This window comes from Chlamydomonas reinhardtii, chromosome 8, assembly GCF_000002595.2.
Source record: "Chlamydomonas reinhardtii strain CC-503 cw92 mt+ chromosome 8, whole genome shotgun sequence".
NCBI lineage: Eukaryota > Viridiplantae > Chlorophyta > Chlorophyceae > Chlamydomonadales > Chlamydomonadaceae > Chlamydomonas > Chlamydomonas reinhardtii.
Genome location: NC_057011.1, coordinates 1831169 through 1851344, shown reverse-complemented (window position 1 = coordinate 1851344; position 20176 = coordinate 1831169). Strand labels below are relative to the sequence as shown.

General features: G+C 61.6%; 3 protein-coding genes across 3 annotated transcripts; all 3 read right to left on the bottom strand.

The window, feature by feature from the left end:
• Positions 1 to 6577: 6577 nt before the first annotated feature.
• CHLRE_08g366700v5 (uncharacterized protein) lies at positions 6578 to 10462 on the bottom strand. Its single transcript, XM_043064947.1, has 3 exons — positions 10204 to 10462; positions 9730 to 9935; positions 6578 to 9558 (listed from the first exon to the last, which is right to left on the bottom strand). The coding sequence occupies exons 2-3, from the start codon at positions 9811 to 9813 to the stop codon at positions 8125 to 8127; spliced, it is 1518 nt and encodes a 505-aa protein (XP_042921948.1). The 5' UTR covers positions 9814 to 9935; positions 10204 to 10462; the 3' UTR covers positions 6578 to 8124.
• A 68-nt stretch (positions 10463 to 10530) lies between these two features.
• CHLRE_08g366676v5 (uncharacterized protein) lies at positions 10531 to 12072 on the bottom strand. Its single transcript, XM_043064946.1, has 3 exons — positions 11989 to 12072; positions 11679 to 11803; positions 10531 to 11482 (listed from the first exon to the last, which is right to left on the bottom strand). The coding sequence occupies exons 1-3, from the start codon at positions 12024 to 12026 to the stop codon at positions 11466 to 11468; spliced, it is 180 nt and encodes a 59-aa protein (XP_042921947.1). The 5' UTR covers positions 12027 to 12072; the 3' UTR covers positions 10531 to 11465.
• A 47-nt stretch (positions 12073 to 12119) lies between these two features.
• On the bottom strand, positions 12120 to 20002 carry CHLRE_08g366650v5 (uncharacterized protein). The gene is made up of 3 exons (XM_043064945.1): positions 19740 to 20002; positions 19587 to 19639; positions 12120 to 19306 (listed from the first exon to the last, which is right to left on the bottom strand). The coding sequence occupies exons 1-3, from the start codon at positions 19770 to 19772 to the stop codon at positions 14035 to 14037; spliced, it is 5358 nt and encodes a 1785-aa protein (XP_042921946.1). The 5' UTR covers positions 19773 to 20002; the 3' UTR covers positions 12120 to 14034.
• Between the last annotated feature and the right edge of the window lie 174 nt (positions 20003 to 20176).

The following is a 20176-nucleotide window of genomic DNA, read 5'->3' as shown; positions in this document are numbered from 1 at the left end:
GCTGCTGCTGCTGCTGCTGCTGCTGCTGCGCAACCCCGCCATTGCGCAAGGGTCCCGTGGTGCAGGAAAACCGTGGGTGGCACCATGTCGTACCAATTTAGATTCGCAACTGAAAGGTAGGAGTGGTGCCACCTTCCGGCAAGCACCACCCACTACCTTCCAAAACGTCTTTAACAACCATACAATCAGATGTGGTCAGGGAAGGCGGCAAGGAGCCAAGCATGTGCCAGGGAAAGGCCGGTGAATCAACCCGGGTTCACTCGGGGCGTGCCCATACACGCCGCACCGTCCAAAGACCAAACCTTGCCTTATGCTTATACATGACATATGTATGTTATGACTTGTTGTTTTAAGCCCTGGCGCGGCCTGCCTGCTCGCCGAGCTCGCGAAATGCAGCGACATGCCCCGACATTGTGCACGAAGAGCTGCTTTTAGCCCTAGCAAAGCCTTGAATTCCCATTCTTATAGCTGACAGTAGACACGGCAATCACGGTTTGAAAAAATGGCTCCTCGAGGGGCCTCGGTCGCGAAATTGCCGGTCGGCAGAGCCTCACATTTTGCCCCGGGATACATTCCAATGCAATATTGGGTATCTAAATAACATATGGAGTGAGTTACTGCTCTCTCCAGCACACTTTGGCCCAATCGGACCGACACGCGCCCATCGGGCGCATGACTGGCGGGCCAAAACCCGCCCATTTCGACCTCAGGCGAGCGTGGACCGCCCTCCCACTTGACCAGCAAGTCATTACTACATGCACGGAGGGGCTGAGAGCGTGGGGGACTCAGGGGAGACCAGTTTGGCGTCAGGGACCCCCCTATCCGCCCCCAAGACCCCCCGCACGGGAAGGGCCGTACGGCACTGGGGATACCGTCGGAAAAGAAATACGATTTGTGGGGGGTAGGTCAGGTTGTTTGTCTTTTCCGGTGGTATCCCAGAGTCGTTATCAAGTGTCAAAGATGGCGCATTTTTGGACGGTGGCCTGGACCGGAGTGAACCCGGGTTGGGCAAGAGCGGGTTGTGAAGCTTGTCCGTGACCCAAGGTCCTGGGGGCCTCCGCCTGGTCACGGTCACAGTCGGGTTGGAAGTGAGGTATGTGTTCACGGCCGTAGACCGTGAGGGCACATATATAACCTCACTCAGGTCATAGACGGGTGCGACGAGGGGAGTAACATATGCCCAGATGCGCGTGCAAGTGCCCCCATGCGGACCCGTTCGGACTGGGATTGTAGTCCCATAATGTCCTACGCGCTCATCCATACAGCGTTACGCTCCCTCGTTCATAATACTGTACAGACTGCAAGAAGGGTCAATGTGCTGCTGGTGATAAGCTCTGAGTTTGGGGCAAGCGGGACGTGCAAAGTTAATCGGAGTCTGGGTAAGCCCCATACGGGCACGGACTGAGTCCATATGGGTCACAGATGGCCGGGTCTGGGTACGGGGTTGTGCATCACAAGTGGATACGTGGGGGGTTGGAGGTGCGAGACACACGAAGACCCCGACGCGTCACGAACTCGAACAGCAGCACGCTGACACGAACCCCGGACGGCACCACGTAACACCGCACAACACGTAAAAGGCAAGGCACGCCACGACGCGTTTCGGCCTTGCCAGGGCCTCATCAGGTGGCTTTAGCGTGAAGGACAGGCACGCGCACACGCCCCGTTCGACAGACGCACACGCATGTTCACACCGCACACGTCACTTCGATGCTCACGCACAAACGTCCAACCAAAAGTACAAACCTTTCGTTTGTGATAGTCCGGTGCTGGCTGTGTGGGCGAAATTACCGGCGGAAGCGCGTCAAGGAGCAGGATGAGGTCCAGAAGGTGTGCGTAGTCGCGTAGGCGTCAAATATGATTCACATGCGAGCAAAGAAAGCGGAAACATAGGGGTACGGGGTCAGTAAGCGAGTGCAGAAAGGTCGATTGATGTTGCAATGATCGCGGGAGCGAGCGAGGTGCTCAGTTTCGCGAAGCGTGACGACATGCAAAATTATAGGGTGAGGGCAGAGCAAGACTGGAATAGCAGTCTTTGGCGTTCGGCGTTCGGTGCAGAAAGCGGGAAGCATGTAGAAGTAAGTTCCGGAGCATTATTTGCGTTGAGCAAAAGCCAAAGCAGTACAAACATGTGTCAGTTCCGAAAGCAATATGTGTTGGGACAAACGTACGCAATTTAAACGGGTGGGGCACAAGCATGGGCGCTAAAATCCAGAAGTACGGAGATGCAGCGCTGCATGCAATTGCGAGTTTATTGGCGAAAGCCAAGTACACTTACAGTTGCTGCTGCTGCTGTAAGTGGTGTTGGAGAGCCGTGTGATGCAAGCGTAAGAGTTGGCGTAGGTGGAAGGGTCAGTGCGGTGGAATGGGCACAAACGTAGGTTCCCCAAAAGACACGGTAGGAGGACCAGTGCGTGCCGAAGCACGCGTGAGCAAAAGGCAGGCTAGGAGTAAGGACAGAAACGCACGCACGCCCTAAGGGATGGGTCCGAGTTCCCAACACCGCATTCGCACTATAATGCAGTAAGGCAAGGCTCTCACGACGCGTTTCGACCGTGCCAAGGGTCTCATCAGGTGAGTTCTGCAAAAGCGTGCAAGTGCAAGTTCCCATCCCCGAAGCCCGTTGGGTAGCAAGCCGTCTACCCAAACCCAAGCCCAACCCAGCCCCTGGTCCTTAGTCATGTGCGTATGAACGGTGACGCGTCAGAACTTACGCTGCGTAGTTCGGAGTTGATGTTGCTTGAGCTGGGGGCTCGGTGGACTTGGGCGTTGGCCTGAGGCACGTACGGGTGCGAGAGAAGGGCGGGCAGCGTGTCAGATTGGCAGCGGGGTGAGGCGAGAGTACCGGTGCGGTGTCAAGTCTGGTGACTGGCATGTAGCGCAGCGCGCGTAAAGCATAAATCAATATGGAGCTATCGATGCGTGTGCGCTCGCTTGTGTGCATAATTACCAGCGAAGTGAGTAGGTCGTAGGGGAATCAGGGCATCCGTAAGCGCGCCAGCTCGATACGAGTTCCCAGCAAATACTATGTTGCATGCATAGGCTTGAATTTGCAGGAGATCATGTTTGCGGTGGCCGTCGGGCAGGAGGGAGGAAGAATTGCTTTAGGCATCGCCGAAGCATCCTAAGCCAAAGTGCAGCGTGGAGCGAGGCAGAGTACTTCATCGAAGCTTTGAATGCAAGTTGTAGGGAAGCGGAAGCGGTGCAGGGTTAAGTACCGGTCAGGACGGGGGAAGGCGCAATTTGAGTACGGCGCATGCAGCGTGGAATTGCGGGGGGGTTTCGGGCTGTCGAGCATTTGAATCTCCGCGGTGGATTCCGCTGGATTGGCGAAGTGGGTCGGTTGGTTGCGGCGCTCACCTGTTCTTGGATGTAAGAGTTCCTTGGCTGCTGCTGCTGCTGCTGCTACGCTACCCCACCATAGCGCAGAAAATCCCGGTGCATTAAGCCAGTAAGGCGCAGTTACCATTACCCCAAGGTAGCTGGTGCTGCTGCCTTACGGCACAGCACCGCACCACTTTGGGAGCATACGGTATCGTTGTTAGTAAGGCGTAAAAAACGGAGGGAGACGTGTACAGCATATGCTTACGTGTGAACGTGTGACAACGTGGCTGGCGGCAGGGGATGTGCCAACCGTGTTGTCGAGTAACGGAGGGTGTTTAGGTCTGTTGAGGGTCAGTGCGGAGTAAAGTCGGTAGGCGCGCAGTGGGAAGCCCTGGGTAGGCGGCATTCCCGCGGTGGGTGTGGCAATGAAGCAACACACCATGGTCACCGTGTGCCGGCGGTGGGCCATGGGTGCGTTCATCCCGTGTTCGTGTAAACGTGGACAGTTCGTATAGTTCGTGGAAAATATGGAGACAGGATGCGAGAGTATAATGGGATCAGGGCTGTGCCCATCACCGCCACCAACTCGCAGAGCCAATGCCTCAAGTGTGGTTCGTGAGCGCGAAAGTGGTTAGTGGGCGCATAGCGGGCTTCGGTACTGCGACCGTCACCACCGCATCCCACCACAGTCGAGCAACACGGAACCGTGCACCCCTGGGTAACCAAAGAAGTCACGCACCAACACCATTCCGATGTTGACCGAACCTCACAGCCAGGTTGCTTTCGTGTCAAGACATGACAAGTGCGTAAGGCGAAAAACGGTAAACGTCAGTACCCAGGTGGCGTGCAAGTTTGCCCTCAGTATGCAAAACTCCTCCGGGCTTGGCAAGCCAAGCCCCATGCGACAACCCAGCCACAGACTGACATCAGTCGTGACCAAGCGCGAAGAGGGTATGTGCTGCTGTAAGTGGTGTTGGAGAGCCGTGTGATGCAAGCGTAAGAGTTGGCGTAGGTGGAAGGGTCAGTGCGGTGGAATGGGCACAAACGTAGGTTCCCCAAAAGACACGGTAGGAGGACCAGTGCGTGCCGAAGCACGCGTGAGCAAAAGGCAGGCTAGGAGTAAGGACAGAAACGCACGCACGCCCTAAGGGATGGGTCCGAGTTCCCAACACCGCATTCGCACTATAATGCAGTAAGGCAAGGCTCTCACGACGCGTTTCGACCGTGCCAAGGGTCTCATCAGGTGAGTTCTGCAAAAGCGTGCAAGTGCAAGTTCCCATCCCCGAAGCCCGTTGGGTAGCAAGCCGTCTACCCAAACCCAAGCCCAACCCAGCCCCTGGTCCTTAGTCATGTGCGTATGAACGGTGACGCGTCAGAACTTACGCTGCGTAGTTCGGAGTTGATGTTGCTTGAGCTGGGGGCTCGGTGGACTTGGGCGTTGGCCTGAGGCACGTACGGGTGCGAGAGAAGGGCGGGCAGCGTGTCAGATTGGCAGCGGGGTGAGGCGAGAGTACCGGTGCGGTGTCAAGTCTGGTGACTGGCATGTAGCGCAGCGCGCGTAAAGCATAAATCAATATGGAGCTATCGATGCGTGTGCGCTCGCTTGTGTGCATAATTACCAGCGAAGTGAGTAGGTCGTAGGGGAATCAGGGCATCCGTAAGCGCGCCAGCTCGATACGAGTTCCCAGCAAATACTATGTTGCATGCATAGGCTTGAATTTGCAGGAGATCATGTTTGCGGTGGCCGTCGGGCAGGAGGGAGGAAGAATTGCTTTAGGCATCGCCGAAGCATCCTAAGCCAAAGTGCAGCGTGGAGCGAGGCAGAGTACTTCATCGAAGCTTTGAATGCAAGTTGTAGGGAAGCGGAAGCGGTGCAGGGTTAAGTACCGGTCAGGACGGGGGAAGGCGCAATTTGAGTACGGCGCATGCAGCGTGGAATTGCGGGGGGGTTTCGGGCTGTCGAGCATTTGAATCTCCGCGGTGGATTCCGCTGGATTGGCGAAGTGGGTCGGTTGGTTGCGGCGCTCACCTGTTCTTGGATGTAAGAGTTCCTTGGCTGCTGCTGCTGCTGCTGCTGCTGCTCCATTCCTCGATTGCGTCGTCATAGGACATGGAATTTGGCAGGAAACCGCTGTCGAGCTGTTGGCGCGGCGGTAAAAGGCAGAGGGGGGTAGCCGTTCGTAGGGGGAGAGAAATGGTTGCAGTTGTTATTATGCGGCCAAGGATTTGAGGGGCGGGGGGGGGGGCGCGAAGGGCAGGGCGAGCCTCGTGCGGAGTGGGCCCCTCCTTTCAACCGTTTCAACCCCGGCAGCCCCAGCACCCCGGGCATTCACCCAAACCCCCACCATAGCACCACCACGACCTCAACCACTACCAAATGCTACGCCCACGTGCTGCTCACCGTGTGTGCCTTGCCGTACTGCAGCCGGGCCGGGCCGTTGACCTTCCTGGACTCCTCACTCGCGTACTGCACCTGTCGCTCGCTCGTAACTATACTTTTGAGACCTGAAAGACACCGCCTCGGGCGCCGCCCGGAAGACCTCCTCAGGCCGCCGTGCCTCGTCCTTTGGCAGGTGCGTGGCCTGGCCCAAAACGTGGGAGGCATGGGATGGGGCAATGGCAGACGTGTGTATGGGCGGCTTGTGCTGCAGAAGGCAGTCGCGCTTGCCCCTGTTCGCGGCCCGGGGCCAAACCCTAACCGGGGCCCGACTTGCCCCTGGAACCAATGGCATCAGCCATCTGGGCCCAGAGTCGGAAGCCTCCCAGACAGGCCTCCCGCCTACACACCCGATCCAGGTTGACCCCAAGCCCTCCACTGCCCCACAGCTGCCGCGCCTGGTCCTATTGACATCGCAGCCGTCCGTCGCCCTGCGGGCAACGCCGCAGGCAACCCCGCGGGCAACCCTGAGGCACACCCCGCCCTGGGCGCCTGCCACACAGCTGCAGGGGGCCGTTTCGGCGCCGCTTGTACACCTAAGCTCAAGACGCTCGGCTCAAACTTCATAATGCTGGCGCTCCGCACACGAGCCCCGTGGAATTGTGCGCAAGGACAAGCACACTAATTACAGTCCTTCCTTTTCCTCTCATCCTGAGGACAAACAACGCACTTACCAACGCATTTCCTTGCTTTGCTGAACTGCCTTTCCAGAGACTGCGACTGGGTCGCCTTACTGCTGCTCGATAGTTACATAACACAGCAGATAACGCGTTGGCAGTGGTGCCGTAGAAGGTTACGGTATGAGGCAATCCGGATTCCGGAGTGATTTGGCACGCAGGATTCGACCGGTTCCGCATTTTATCGCCCCCGTCCATCTTGCCGAGTGCCCGTTTCTTGCCGTTTTCCTACTTTTGTAGTGCCATCGGCAACACAATCAAATTGGCCTGCCTTAGCTGCTTGGCTCAATGTCAAGAGAGAAAAAAGTGAGAAGCGGCCCCAAGGCAAACTTCCGGACGGGAGCGACCTTGGGAGCGCCGTTCCTGGGCATAACCTGACTGCTTGCGAGAATCTGGAGGTCACAGTTTATACCTTTTGCCACTCATGACGCTCCCGCGGACACGAAGCTCCATCTAGCGTGGACTGCCGTGACTATTTGCGCATGCCCGCAGGCCCACGCCCTGATACCTCAAGGTTCCTGCCGCTGCTCAACCAGGCTCAACTCTCATGTCCCCATCCTTCATGCCTCCTGTGCGCATACTTGCTCGTTAAGTGTGTCTTCATGATAAGCAGACTAGCTGCCATGTACTGTTGCGTGCCTTTCCGGCGACACGACCCCAACCAGTCCACTCTACGACACTCATTGAATTGCTCAATGCGCACACTGATCTAGATGAATATTAATGCCAAGAACATTGCCTGGCACGCTCCACACGCCCGTTTGGACGCATCTAACCAACTGTGCTGAGGCGCCCGCTCGTATTCAACAGCATGAAACGCATGTGCGAGTCTGCATACGGTACACATGCGTCCGTGGCATCCGGTACAATATTCATCGGTCACACGGGCGCACGTGGGGTGCGCACTGCGAACTAATCCGTCATGAATCCCGTCCTAGCCAGACTTTGCAAACACGTGTACAGGAACGTGTACGGGGGGTGGGATTGGAATGAGTTCAGTACATCCCTTGCTCACCGCCACACCATGCGAGGTAACCACGCGCGCCCTTGCTTGACCACGCCCACACAGACATCGTGCCCTCGTTCCCCGGGACACCATTATGTGGTTTTTCCTCGCAAGGGAAAAATGGGCTGAGCCCACGCCACTCTCTAGTCTGAGGCCGCAAGCGTCTAACTCATCTCCCGGACATAGCCGGGGTCGGTTCGTACCTGCCATGCGTCCAGGGGAAAAACTTGCCGCCGCTGTGCGCGGTGCCGTGCAGAGCAGAGCAGCATCATGACTCTTAGCCCAACAAAACTTCATTGCGAGGCCAAACCCCTTATCATACAAGCAAGCACCTGCCAGACACCGCATTGTTTACTTACTCAAGCGGCGCATGCATGCACAAGTAAGACGCCTGTTACGGGCCCTAAGTGTCGCCCTGTGCGCACCCGCGAGGGCCATTGCAACAATTGCAACTTGCTTGCCGCAGTACCGTATGTACACGTGTTTGAGTGCGTGTGGAGCCACCCTGCCGGCCCGCCATCCAGCGCATGCATAACATTTGTCAATCTACCTTGTACATCTGGCAGCTGCAGTCGTCCCAGCCCCAGCCCCAGCCAGGGGCACCGAGGCCCAACGCGCAGCAGGAGTGGCCCAGCTAGCGTGCGCATCATCGGCAGATCGCCAGTCAGCGTTGTGCATCTTCAGAGCCGCTCCACGCCGCCCCTCCGCTCACTCACTACCAGCAGCGCGGCCAGAAACGCACCGCCCTCGGCCCCACCGTCACACACGAAGGCATCGTGCGCGCGGTGCATCAGGGCAATCTCGTCCTCCTCCTCCATGCCGCCGCCTTGGCCCCGGAAGTTGTCAACACCACCGAAGCGGCCGGCGTTGTCGCGCGCAGGTGTGAGCGGCTGCAGCAGCGAACTGCGCAAACCGACATCATTGGAGGCGCGCTCTGGCCATGAAAACAGTGTCTGAGCATTGCCGTTGCTGTTGCACCCTTGGCTATCGGCTAGGCCTGGGTAGCTGAGTCCGTGTTTAGCTGCGTCTTGCCCAGCAGCAGGCTTGTTGCCGCTGCCGCACACAAAGAAGTTCCGGTCACTGCCGCTGCTGTCGCTGCGGCTGCTGCGGTTGTAGCCCGAGCCTGCCTCCGTGCACATGCCCATGTCACTCCTGCCACCGCAGCTGAAGCCGGAGCTGGTGCCGCTGTCGCACAGCTGCAACTGGCCTGTGCCCCGGGGGCGCATCGGGTGCTGCGGCTGCAACTGTGATTGCGGCTGCGACTGCATCAGCTGCGGATGTTGTTGCGGCCAGCCCTGAAGGGTCTGTGATGCTGGGGGCGCGCTCGGCCCCGCCTCCCATCCCCCGCCGTTCAGGCGGCCCCACGCCGTGCTGCCTTCTGCTGTTGCTCCTACGTGCTGCTGGCCCCGCTGTTGCAGCTGTTTTGTTGGCACCTGGGGAGAGCCACACAACGACAGCCGCTTGAACGGAAGCAGCGGCGGCTGTAGAGCCTCGCTGAAGTTCTGCGCTGAATCCGTCTGGCAGCTCCAAGGCTGCTCACCCAGCCCGCTGCCACCGCCAGTTCCACTCATGCCGGCGCGCTCAGGGTTTCCAGAGCTGCCCCAACTTGGCAGGTATGGTGCGGCGGAAGCGCCTGGCGGTGTCTGCGCCAGCCATCCTGGCAATGTGCTGCTGCCGACGTTGCTGCCCACTCCAACAGGAGCTGCGACTTCTGTAGACGGCGGCAGCTGCTGTAGCGGCGCCAGCATGTCGCTAGAGTCCTGTTGTTGGCGCCACGGCTGGGAAGGGATGGACGCCTGCTGCTGCTGTTGCTGCTGTTGCAGCTGATGTTGCGGTTGTGAGATGGTTCCATATGGCAGCGGTAGCAGTGCAGGTGGTAGTGCCGATGGGTCCCAGCAAGCGCCCTGGAAAGCTGTGGACCGAGCCCCGGGCTGTGGGGAGCCCGAGGCGCGGCCCTCCGCGGTTGGGGTGCTGGGGGCCGCACGCACTGTGGCGTTGTGGCGGCGCTGCATGGCGGTTGGCGTGCTGCTGCCGCTACCAGAGTCCGCGTCGGCCGCCTCGGCCGCCGCAAGGCGACGCGCGGCAATGCGCGAGGACCTCTTCATCGGGGAGGCCTGCAATATGTGCGCGTGCGTGCGTGTGTTCGTGTCAAGCTTTTAGGCGTCGTTGAGGCATACATAATCTTCAGCCTATGCTGCAGCGGCTTTCTTTCTCAGCTCCGAAAGTCGAAGAAAGTAAGCGTTCACTGCGCGGCCCTAGAGTACGGAGTAATCAGCCCGACGTACCTCGGACGGTTCCGTGTCAGTCGGCACGTGTGGCCCGCCGACGTGGACTTCGGAGCTTGGCCCTGTCTGCCTTTGCCGCTTCATGCTGTACCTCTGGTAGCTGACAGTGCCAAGGCGCCCCAGAAGTTGGTGCGCGAGGTAGCGCAGCGACGAATTTCGACTCCGAAGCGAGGTTCGCCTCAGGCAAGCCTGGCAGGAGTAGCCGCCTGAAATCATGAGAGTGACAACAGATTCAGCGTCTGCAGTCGTGGCGCATGTTGCGCTCTGCGCGTCGGCCTGACGGTTAGTCACCGCAAATGCGCGGCGTCCGGAGCTTCTCCAGGCTTTCCAAGATTTGGTAGTATCAGGATTCAAACGTCTTATGCTAAAGCCCCGCAATGTGGAGGGGCGCTTGCGAGCAGCCACAAACGTCGCAAGGCCGCAGGCCTTTCGGAACGTCGCCGCCCGATTCGGCTTAGCTCTTGTGCCACGTACCTTTGACCGAGTCCTCCAAGCCGTTATAGTAGCGACACTGGCATGCGTCGGTGCTCCCAAGTCTTGTGTATCGACCAGTTGACACTCGTAGTAGGTCGCTGTGAGATGAACTATCCTAAAAGCTATGTAGTCGATAGCCTTAATCTTAGGTTGTTTAAAGCTGTGATGGGGCGTGCCCGCGTTAACGTGCTCGGCGATTCCAGATGTAGTGGCGCCCTTGCAACGGCCGTCTCTAGGACAAGAAGCGGTGCACTGCTTGTCAACCTGTACACTGCCGCAGCAAAGCTCACGCATTGTAGTAACGTTGGGGGCCCATGAAGGTTCACATCACTAAGACGGTGGAAATGCACCCAACCGTTATGTTCCAGGCCATGACGTCGCCGACGCGTTGGCGCGCGCTTCTATGCCGCATGGTTGCATTGTCAGCTTTTACCTCTCGGACGTAAAGGCGTGCAACAGTGTCAGTCTAGGGTTTAGGTTCGTAGCAAGCGAATGAGTCAGTCAGGCCTGCGCAAAGCGCGTGGTGGCGGCCGTTTCTGACTTCCTCGCTCATAGCAGATGCCACCTGTGGGTGTTCGCCGTTCCTTTTGGCCTGCGACCTCCCACACGTTAGCAGGGGGAGCAGCCCTGCGCGTTAGTCATCAGCCCACTGCGCAGACACCGGGCCGCAGGGCGCCCGCAGAACGCGGCGCAGGCCGGACAGCCTGAGACAGGGGAGGCTTCCACCCCTGACCGGAGGCTAAATTGGAAGCTGCCCAGCTAGCCTGCTGGAGTGCTGGGCCCTGGCCGGGCCCTGGCCCACACATGCATACGGTATGCATTACCCACATGCTTTAACTCTGCGTCTTCCGCACTCAGCAAACACCACCTGCTCGTGCTCTCAATCAAGCACAGACATGCCAACTTTTACAATGCATCTCAGCAGGCTTCCATGGGTGGAAACTCCAAAGGGGTTTACAGGCGAACCCGTGACCCGTGGGCAAGTACCGTACGGTATGCTGATCGGGCCAGTTGCCGGCGGGCGCATGCGTGCGTTTCTTCCCGTACCGGTAACACATACAGGGTCACCGACCAAAGAACGCAACGCCAGTCAAGCAGGCATCCACTCAGCTAAAAGACTGCACAGCGACACTGGTCATTTTGATTTGGAGCAGATGCAACCACCTGATGAACCATGCATCGCCTGACTCGTTGTTAATCATCCTTCACCAGTATGGCACACACAAACCCATCTTACCCATCCTACTTTCGATTGGATCCAGCTATCCCCCGCCCATGCCTTCAGAAACATGGGTGCTCTGAAAGCAACAGGCACGGCCGCGCTCCTGAGTCGAGGTGAGTCCCGCCCGCAGCCCGCTGCCGCTCCCACCACCTGACACACAGGGGTGGAGACCCTGGAGACACAATTGCCCCCAAGATTGCCCCCTGATGAGCCGCCAGCATTGGCTGCCCCCCGCTGCGCCGTCTGCATGCACCTGTGCGGCTGCAGTGGCTGCCGCTACTGCCGCTGCTGCGGCTGCTGCTGTTGCCGTGGCTCGTGGCAGCCGTGTCCTCTGCATCCGAGCCTTCGGAGTCTTGCTTGGACGTTAGCTTCGGCAATCTATATGGGGTGGCACAAGCAGCGTTAAGCTGTGAGCGATGTAGCAGGGCAAGTGGGCACTTAGAAAGGCCCCAAGTCACAGAGACTGCCGGAAACAGGAACATCAGCGGAAAGCCACTCCGCTTTGAGGCCCACATTTGGATCCCTAAAACCCTCACACCCAGCCCACCTGCACCCAGTCTCACCTCGGCCACGATGGGTGTGCCAGAGAACGACGACGCATTCCGGCTGTTGCCCCCGCCGCCACCGCCGCCGCCCACGCCCACGAGCAATAGGTGCTGCCGGCGTCCGCTGCTGAAGCTGCTGGGGTGGAACGCATTGCTGTTGTTTACACCGGCCGCATGCAGCGCAGCCGCCGTAGCCGCCGCAGCCGCCGCAGCCGCCGCAGCCACCCTCGGCACCACAATTGCCGCCAATCAAGGCCATTCTCCTTCATCAGCGCACGGCGCGAGGTACCGCGCAGTGCCGACGGTAGCACCATGTATGCCGCCGCTTGTCACCGAGGGGCCAAGTCGCGTCGGGCTGTTGCCGTCGTTTGGCAGCGCATCTATGCTACTGTCACCGCTGCCGCCGCCACCGCCGCCTGCGTCTGTTGCCAAGATGCCAGCCGGGTCAATCGGGCGCTGTGACAGCAGGCACCGCGCCAGCGGGCTTGCCAGTTGGTTGGGATATGCGCTGTTTGCACCTGCACTGCCGCTGCCGCCGCCACCTGCAGCGCCGACGTTACTCGTGCGCGTGGCGGGAGACGAATGGCTGGATGGCAAGGCGGCGCCGCCCGGACAGAAGCCGGCGCCGCCATTCGGCGCCGTGACGGCACAGTGGAGCATGCAGATCGCTCGCTGCCGCGCCGCGCGCGGTCAACTGTGCCGCCCGCTGGCACACTTTCCAATTGCGCGGAAAACGGTGGGCCTGAGGTGCGTGCACGCTGTGGCGATGGAACCATAGTGGCGTGAGTGGGCACCTCCACTGCAAGCTTTTACATGATGCGATCGCTTATGTGATTCATCACTTGTACCTGTCCAACTGTCATGCTGACACTCAAATACCAGTGTCTATTATGGTCGTGGCTGTTAAGGGCCCTTGCCCTTGCCCTGGACCGCTGGACGACTGCAACATCCCGAACGCGTCGTCAGTCTCGTCACTGCCAGCACCGTATAGATCCCTGGCATGGGTGGGTTGCACCTCAAGCTTTCTTCACACAACGGTGCATGGGCCTCAGAAATAAGTGACACCTCCAAGTCCCATGTCGCACTCTCTTCCGCCGCAACCCTGCTCTCCCACACCTAGACTTGCTACTCCTCCCTTGCCCACTCCGTCAAACCTACGTGGGCCGTCTCCTTGAGACACCTCACTTTGTGGCCCAGCCAGTCCTGGCCAGTCAGCCGCCACGCGCTGGACGCCTGCACCTTTGCATGCCATGCACTCATGCCCCATTAAATACGACAAAATCAGAACCTAGCACTCCGTTGCTCCCGGAGCATGAAGGCGCCTTGCCACGTGTTGCCCAAGATGCCCATAACCGAAGAATAATGAATGACAGCAGCTTCCTCGGCACGCTGCTGTTTGTTATTCCTTCTGTCCATGCAACAGCTTTATTATACCCGACGCATCTGTCATTCCTCTCGCCACTGCCCAGCAGCTGACACACGTGCCGACGTGTTTGCTTGTCTCAGCCGAGCCACAGGCAACTCCAAACTTGAGGCAAACAGCTTGCATGTACTAAATCCTTGACTGCACCATTGGCCATGGTCGAGGAACCCGAGAACGCAGCTATCATTAAATGAACAACGCCGGATACTTCGACACCTGCGTGCCATGATTCTTACTAGTTAAGCACTGTTGCCATGATGGCGGCACCTGTGGCGCAGAAACCTCACTTAAGGTTGTCCGTACCTGTCAAGGCCTGGCGCATTTGTTGCCGAACCGCTGCGGATACAGCGTCGAGGCATATATTATTCATGCTACTCACATCTTCAATGAGGAAGTGTCCAGCACACATGGCAAAGCAAACTAGAGGCCATGCCATGGAAGGTTGCGCAGGCAGCCAGCCGCAAAAATAAAATACTACGATGCGGGCACTTGTACGTGAAGAGCCGCAAGAACGTTTTATTACGACACATCCCATAGTTGCCGGTTCTGCTACACACTTAGCTCCTACGCTTACACCAGCCCAATAAGCTAGCAGTGGAAAGACACATGCCCCGACCAGCATGCGGAGCCTTGCAGCCCCGCTAAGCGTTGCGGCGAAGTAGGCTAAGCGCTTTCTTCTTCAGCCGCCCCACAAAGCCGCCACGCAAATTGCCATTGTCGATCTCGCGGCTGAGCCTGCCGTTGCTGCTGATGCCGCCAGTGTCGGTGCCGTGGCTGTCGCTGTGATATCGTGCCGCGGTCGTAGCGCCCGGACGCTGGGTCCCCGTGGTGGACAGCGCATACCCCGCTGCAGCCAGCTCCTTGCCTTCCTTTTCGCCCAACCCCTGTTGCGCTATGGCGGGCGCAGCAGCTGCAAGCCGCGGTGAAGCCGGCGGCGAGGTCTCTCCACCGCTACTGCCGACGCGCTCTGGGATAAGCTCCATGGCACCGTAACCGATATCGTAGTCGCTGTCACTGTCGTCATCGTCGTCCCCGCACGCGGCGACCGCGGCCGCGGCCGCGGCTGCGTTCAGGCTCGCCTCGGCCCCCATACGGAGGGACAGGTTGCCTGCGGCTTGCCGCACGTAGAGCGGATTACCGCTATGGTGCCGCGGCGGCAGGCTGCCTGTAGACGCCCGCCTGCTGCCACCGCTACCAACCAGGGCTGGTGGGCCAGCGCCGCCGTATCCGGCCTCGCGGCTACTGGGGCGGAGGCCAACGCTCGCCGGCCCTAACGAGGTGGGCGGCGGCGGCGGTGAGGCGGTGGTGTGTCGAGGTTGATGCGCCGACTGTGGGCCTGCGCGGCGGTGAGCGGAGTGCAGGCGCTGCTGCTGCTGGTAGGCGCCTGCAGCCCCTGTTTCGTCCACGCTGCCACGACGCACCGGAAACTGCAGCTGCTGCAGTCCAGGCAGCTGCTGGTGCAGCAGCCTCGCCTGCTGCCCGCCAGCCCAACCAGGGGGCGAAGGCGGCGGCAGCACGAGGCCCGACAGAGCGCCGTGGGAAAGGCGTGCGGAGCTGGCAGAAGCCAGCTGCAGGGGGCTGGTCGTACCGCTGCTCGGCGCAGCGGCTCGCCACAACGCCGCGGCCCTGGCCGCTGCCGTGCTGCTGCCTGCTGCAGGCCACGCCCCGCCAGACGGGCCCCGCAGCCCGCCGTTGCTGGCAGGCAGGGGCCCCTGGTTAATGGAACGGCCAGTGCCGCTGTGCCCGCCGTCACCGCAGCCCGGGCCTCCCTCCGCGTCCGAGCCCACCGCGCAGCCCCCGGTGCTGCCGCCGTTGCTGCTGCGGCGGCGCATGCTAGACTCCCCCGACTTGGGCGCTACACCGGCCGAGCCCTGCCATTGCTGGTAAGCACCCGCAGTGTTGTCCGCAGACCTGAAATAAGGGGCCGCAGCTCCCAGGTGTGGAATGGTGTGGCCGCCGGCGCCACCCTCGGCCCCTGCTGGATCCAGCGGCGAGTCGTGGTAGCCTTCTGGATCCTCCGGACGGCCAGGGATAACCGCACAGGTCATGGCGCCGGCGCCAGCACTTGCATCTGCGGCAGCCGTGGAGCAGAGCGGGCTGATGAGGAGGCCGCCGCCGGAAGGGTCTTTTGCGGCCAGCAGGGTATGGGTCACTGAGCCCCCACCCGCGCCGCCATCGTCGCCAAAGACCGCCGCAAACTTGCCGCTGCCCATCGCGAGGGAGCGCCGTGGGAAGGACGGCGTGGGCCGGTTCGAATGTATGCCGCTGGAGTTGGCGGACAGTAGAGCGGACGGCACAAGTGGCGCCGCCGCGGACAGCCCTGCCATCCTAGCGCCGGTGGCCACAGCCGCGGGAACGGCTGACAGCGTGAATGGGGATGGGCAGCCTGCAAGTGACGCGCCGTCCCCTGCAGAGGAGCCGTTCAGCGAGCTCGGCGCCGCTCTTCCTGCTGCTGGCGGCGAGTGCAGGCCCGCCTGCGGCGCAGCCGCCATTGGTGTCGCCGCCCGCGACAGCAGCATCCCGTGGCTGTAGCCAGAGCCGAAGGCGTGGCCGCACTCCGGCCCCTGAGGGCGCCAGGACTCCGCATGCGTCGAGTGGGCCCTCCGCGACAGGTCGCGTTGTGCCGCCGTGGCCTCCGCCGCCCGCGCTCGTACCCGGATCAGCCGTATCTCGTCCGCCTCGTGCGCATACATGTCACGCGGCCGCACCTCCCATACCGGCTCCGCTGCATCACCGGTAGGCACGGCCGCGATTCGGGCCACGCGCGTTAGAATGGCCCGAGCGTCAGCCTCTGATGCCGGAGCTTGTGAAGCGGTGGTAGCGGGCCGAGCACTCCAGCCGCTGTCCATGCTGCGGCGGCGCGCGCTGTGTTGTGGAATCAAGGCTGCCGCAGCTGATGCGACTGCTGCTGCTGCTGCTGCTGCTGCTGCTGCTGCTGCAGAGCTCCGCACTTCTCCCGCAAAATGGGGCGCGGCGGCGGCGGTTGCGGAGGAGGCGGCTGTGTGGGATATGGACGACCAGCCTTGGAGTTGGGCGCCAGAGCTGCGGTGGCGCAGCGGTAGCCGACGTGGTGGGGACCGGTGCTGCTGCCGGGCTGGCGGCGGCGCAGGGCGCCTGCTGTCGCACATACTTGCCATGCTGGCGTCACGCGGCGTTGGAAAGGGAGCGCAGAGGATGTCGCCCTGGCGGTAGTGCTGCGGGCTGGGCGGCAAATGGGTGCACGGCGCGCTGTGGGGTCCGGGGCCTGCACCGCTGCAATCGCCGCCGTCAGCGCATGCCGCCGCATGCTCGCCAGCCGCGGCGGCGGCGAACAGCGACCCGAAAGGGCTCTCCGGGCTCAGCGCGTTGCTGACGTGATATACAGACAATGCTGCGCCAGCATCGCCGACGGCTCCAATGTACGATTGCTGGTCGCTGCCGGGCGGCGCCTGGCCCTCCGTTGCAGCCCCTCCACGCGACTGGCCTTCCTTGGGCGAGGAGGCTCGGGACTGATGGGTTGGCGAGGCCGTCGGAGATTCCGGCGGCGACGCCGCAGCGACCGCCGCGGCGGCGGCCGCCGCCGCCACCGCGCTTCGCTTCAGCACGGACTGCCGCAGCGCCTGCTGCTGAACACGGCGCCCGGCGCTGGCGAAGATGCTGCTGCCGCCGCCGTTGCCTTCCGCGGTGGGCGAGTGCTGCTGCTGTTGCTGTTGCGAATCTCGCGCCAGGCTACTTCTGCCGATGCTGCGGCTGCTGCTGGTGCAGCGCCGCGCCAGGGATGCTGCATCTGTGCCCGCCAGCCGCCGCTGTTGGGCGGTGGAAGCTACCGTGAAGCTGCTGCCAGACCTGAGCAGCGCCGCCGTGTGCAGCGCGCCACCAGCAGCACCGCCCTTCTCGCCCCTTTGCCCACTGCCCACGCAGAAGCTGGCGCCCGTGCGCACCACTGCCGCCATCATCTCGTCATCCGAGTCATCTGATGAGCAGGCAGCAACCGAATGCAGCCCCGGCACCATTATTAAGCCGTCGCCACCAGCATTCCCACTGCCACCGTCCACTCGCTGCGACCTACCGCTACACGCGGCCAGTGCAGCTCCATCCGCGCCACTGCCGGCGCCGGAGCTGCTAGCGCTGCCGCCCATGCTGCTGCTTGCGCTGCTGGCTGCCACGCGTGCAGCTGATGAGCGCGACGTGAGGCCGAACAGGGAAAACAGCTGAAATTTGAAGCGCGCCTTGCTGGACGGTTTCCCCTCAACCGGCTGCTGCCACGTGGGCACAGAGTCTGTAACCGCCGCCGCGCCCGGGGTCGCCTGCGCCGCGCACGGCAGGGGCCGCTTGGGTGATGGAGACTTTTGCCAAGCAGACCGCCGCACGGCCGGCACGGCGCCGGTGCCGCCGACGCCGACGGCGGAGCCCGCTAACGAAGATGCAGCCGAGGCACTTCTGGCGGTCGACACCGAGGGTAGGGCCGAGGCCCGGGACTGGGGCCGCGGCTGTGGCGCTACGGCATTTGAGGGGAACACCGACGGCACCGGCGAAGCCATGCCGAAGCTGCGCTCGCTGCCCATAGCGCTGCTGCGGTGGCTGCTGCGGGTGCTGCTGCCGCCAGCCGCGTCAGCCAGCAGGGGCGGCGGCGGCCACTGCACCTTCGGCGACGTCATGGCCATTGCCAGACCAGTAGCGCTGTCGCCAGCTGCCGCAGCATCACTGGCCCACGACGGGATGCTGAGCTGCAGTTGCGGCGGTGCAGACAGCCGCCGGGCGCGGCCCGATGCGCCCGCGGGTACGACTGGCATGTTCCCGGCCAGGCTGCCGCCGGCTGTAGCAGCAGCCACTGGCGAGGCGTGGCCTGTAAACACCAGCTGGTCACTGATGGCGGCTGCGCCTTTACACACGCCGGCACCACAGTCTTCCGCAGCAGCGCGAGCGATGGGCGCCGATGCAGAGGTCTCGCTCGAGGGGGCACTTTCACCCGGCGGCGGGAACCCGGCACCTGGGCGAGGCGACGCCGGCACGCCCGACAACGCCGAGGCGGGGAAGTCCGACAGCGTTAGCTCCTGCGCGCCCTCCGGCGGAGGCGCCTCGCCGGCGGCCGCAGTGCTCCACCGCGACTGCCGCTGGCTGCGCTCGCCGCACTCGTCCCCGCTGCCCGACCCGCTGCCGCCGCGCCGCACGATCGACAGCGACGACAGCAACGGCACCAGCGCCGCGTGCCGCCGGCGCTCCTGGCCCCAGAGTGCGTCCGCAAGCGCACCCATCTCTGCGTCGGCGGCGGCCGCCGCCGCGGCCGCGCGTGCGTCCTCCAGCTGCTCCTGCAGCTCCCCAGGTGTGGCCGCCTGCGCGGCCTTGGCGGTGGAGGGCGCGGCCGTCCACGGCTTGGACGCCTCCACCGCGGCCTCCGCTTCTGCCTGTACCCGCGCGTTCAGGGCTTCCAGCGTCTCGTGGGGGGTGGATGCCCGGCCCTGCCGGCATGCCGCCACTGCGGCACCCGCCGCGGCCGTCGTAGCCGCCGCTGCAGCGCTGGCGTCGCCCTCTGCCGTCGTGGCGGCGACGGCGCTGCAGCTGCTGGTGTCTTGTGCTGCGTGCGAAAACGTTTTGTGCGGAAACCCGCCGCTGGGAACTGTATCTGGCGACGCGGTGGCCTGCTGACGGGCGATGATGGATCCAAACGCAGGCCGAGGCTTGAGCACGATTGCTTTCGGCATGCATGCGCCTGCTTGAAGGCCTGCCGGCCCTTCCTCATCGCTGTCGGTGGCTTGCATGAGCATCACGTGCGCGTGCTCGGCAGTGTCTTTGAATCGAGCGCTTGATAAGCCTCGGGCCGCTGACGCAAACTGCATGCGCGCGCTGGACTGGCGCCTTCGGAGGTGGCGGGCCGAGTGGGTCGGCTGCTGGTAGTAGAACGCCATCGAGCTTGCGTGCAGCTTGCGCGCCTCCCTGGGGTTACGTGTGAGCCGAGGGGAAGGGAAGGGCGGAGGAGCTATTGGCCTGGCCTGGAGGTGACGCAGAGCGAATGGTGAAGCGAAGCGAACATGCCGAGCGAACCACCGTAGGATCGTATGCGGTGTGAAGAAGCGTTAACTTCCTGTCCCCCTTCCATTTCCGCGTCGCCCCCTAACCAGGTTGCCATCCTGACGAGCATGATACAAGAAGGAAGACGTGCTCGGGGTGGGCACGGTAGTTTTCAGGAACCGAAATCCCGACACGCTGACCTCACCTAAAGACGTCATTGGCGTCTATCACCGGCTTGGGCTCCTCGAGTAGCCGTGCCTGGAGGAGTTTGTTGACAGGCAAACATCGAAGCGAGCTTGGTCAAGGAATGTTCATGCGACGGGTTGTCAGCTCCGAGGATTACGCCATAGGAACCTACCGTAGCTTGCTCCTCCAGCTCATTCTTATTCATTGTAGCAGCGCTCCCATATGTAGCAAGCCTCCAGGAGAGGTGACACAAACAATGAGTCAAGCCACCGAGTCAAGTATTATAAGTCTCTTATCCAACAGGCAATATGAACGAACGCTACACCGGCTGTGAGGTTTACCCAAAAGATAAACTGCAGTTCGAGTGTACTGACGCTTCCCACTTCGCGATGATTGGGCTGTCACATGCGGTTTGTCCTTCCCTCCTACAGGAACTGTGATCTTATGCATTAGCGTTCGGCAGCGCAGGGAATGGAACATCAGCAGTGTGAGGCGAGAAATAGCGACTACAGAGAAAGGTGACAACCCCTGTTCAATGACCTGCACGTGACGCATCGACCTGGCACCCACTCACACTCGCCAAACCTCACACAGGCAAGCTTTTGGCAC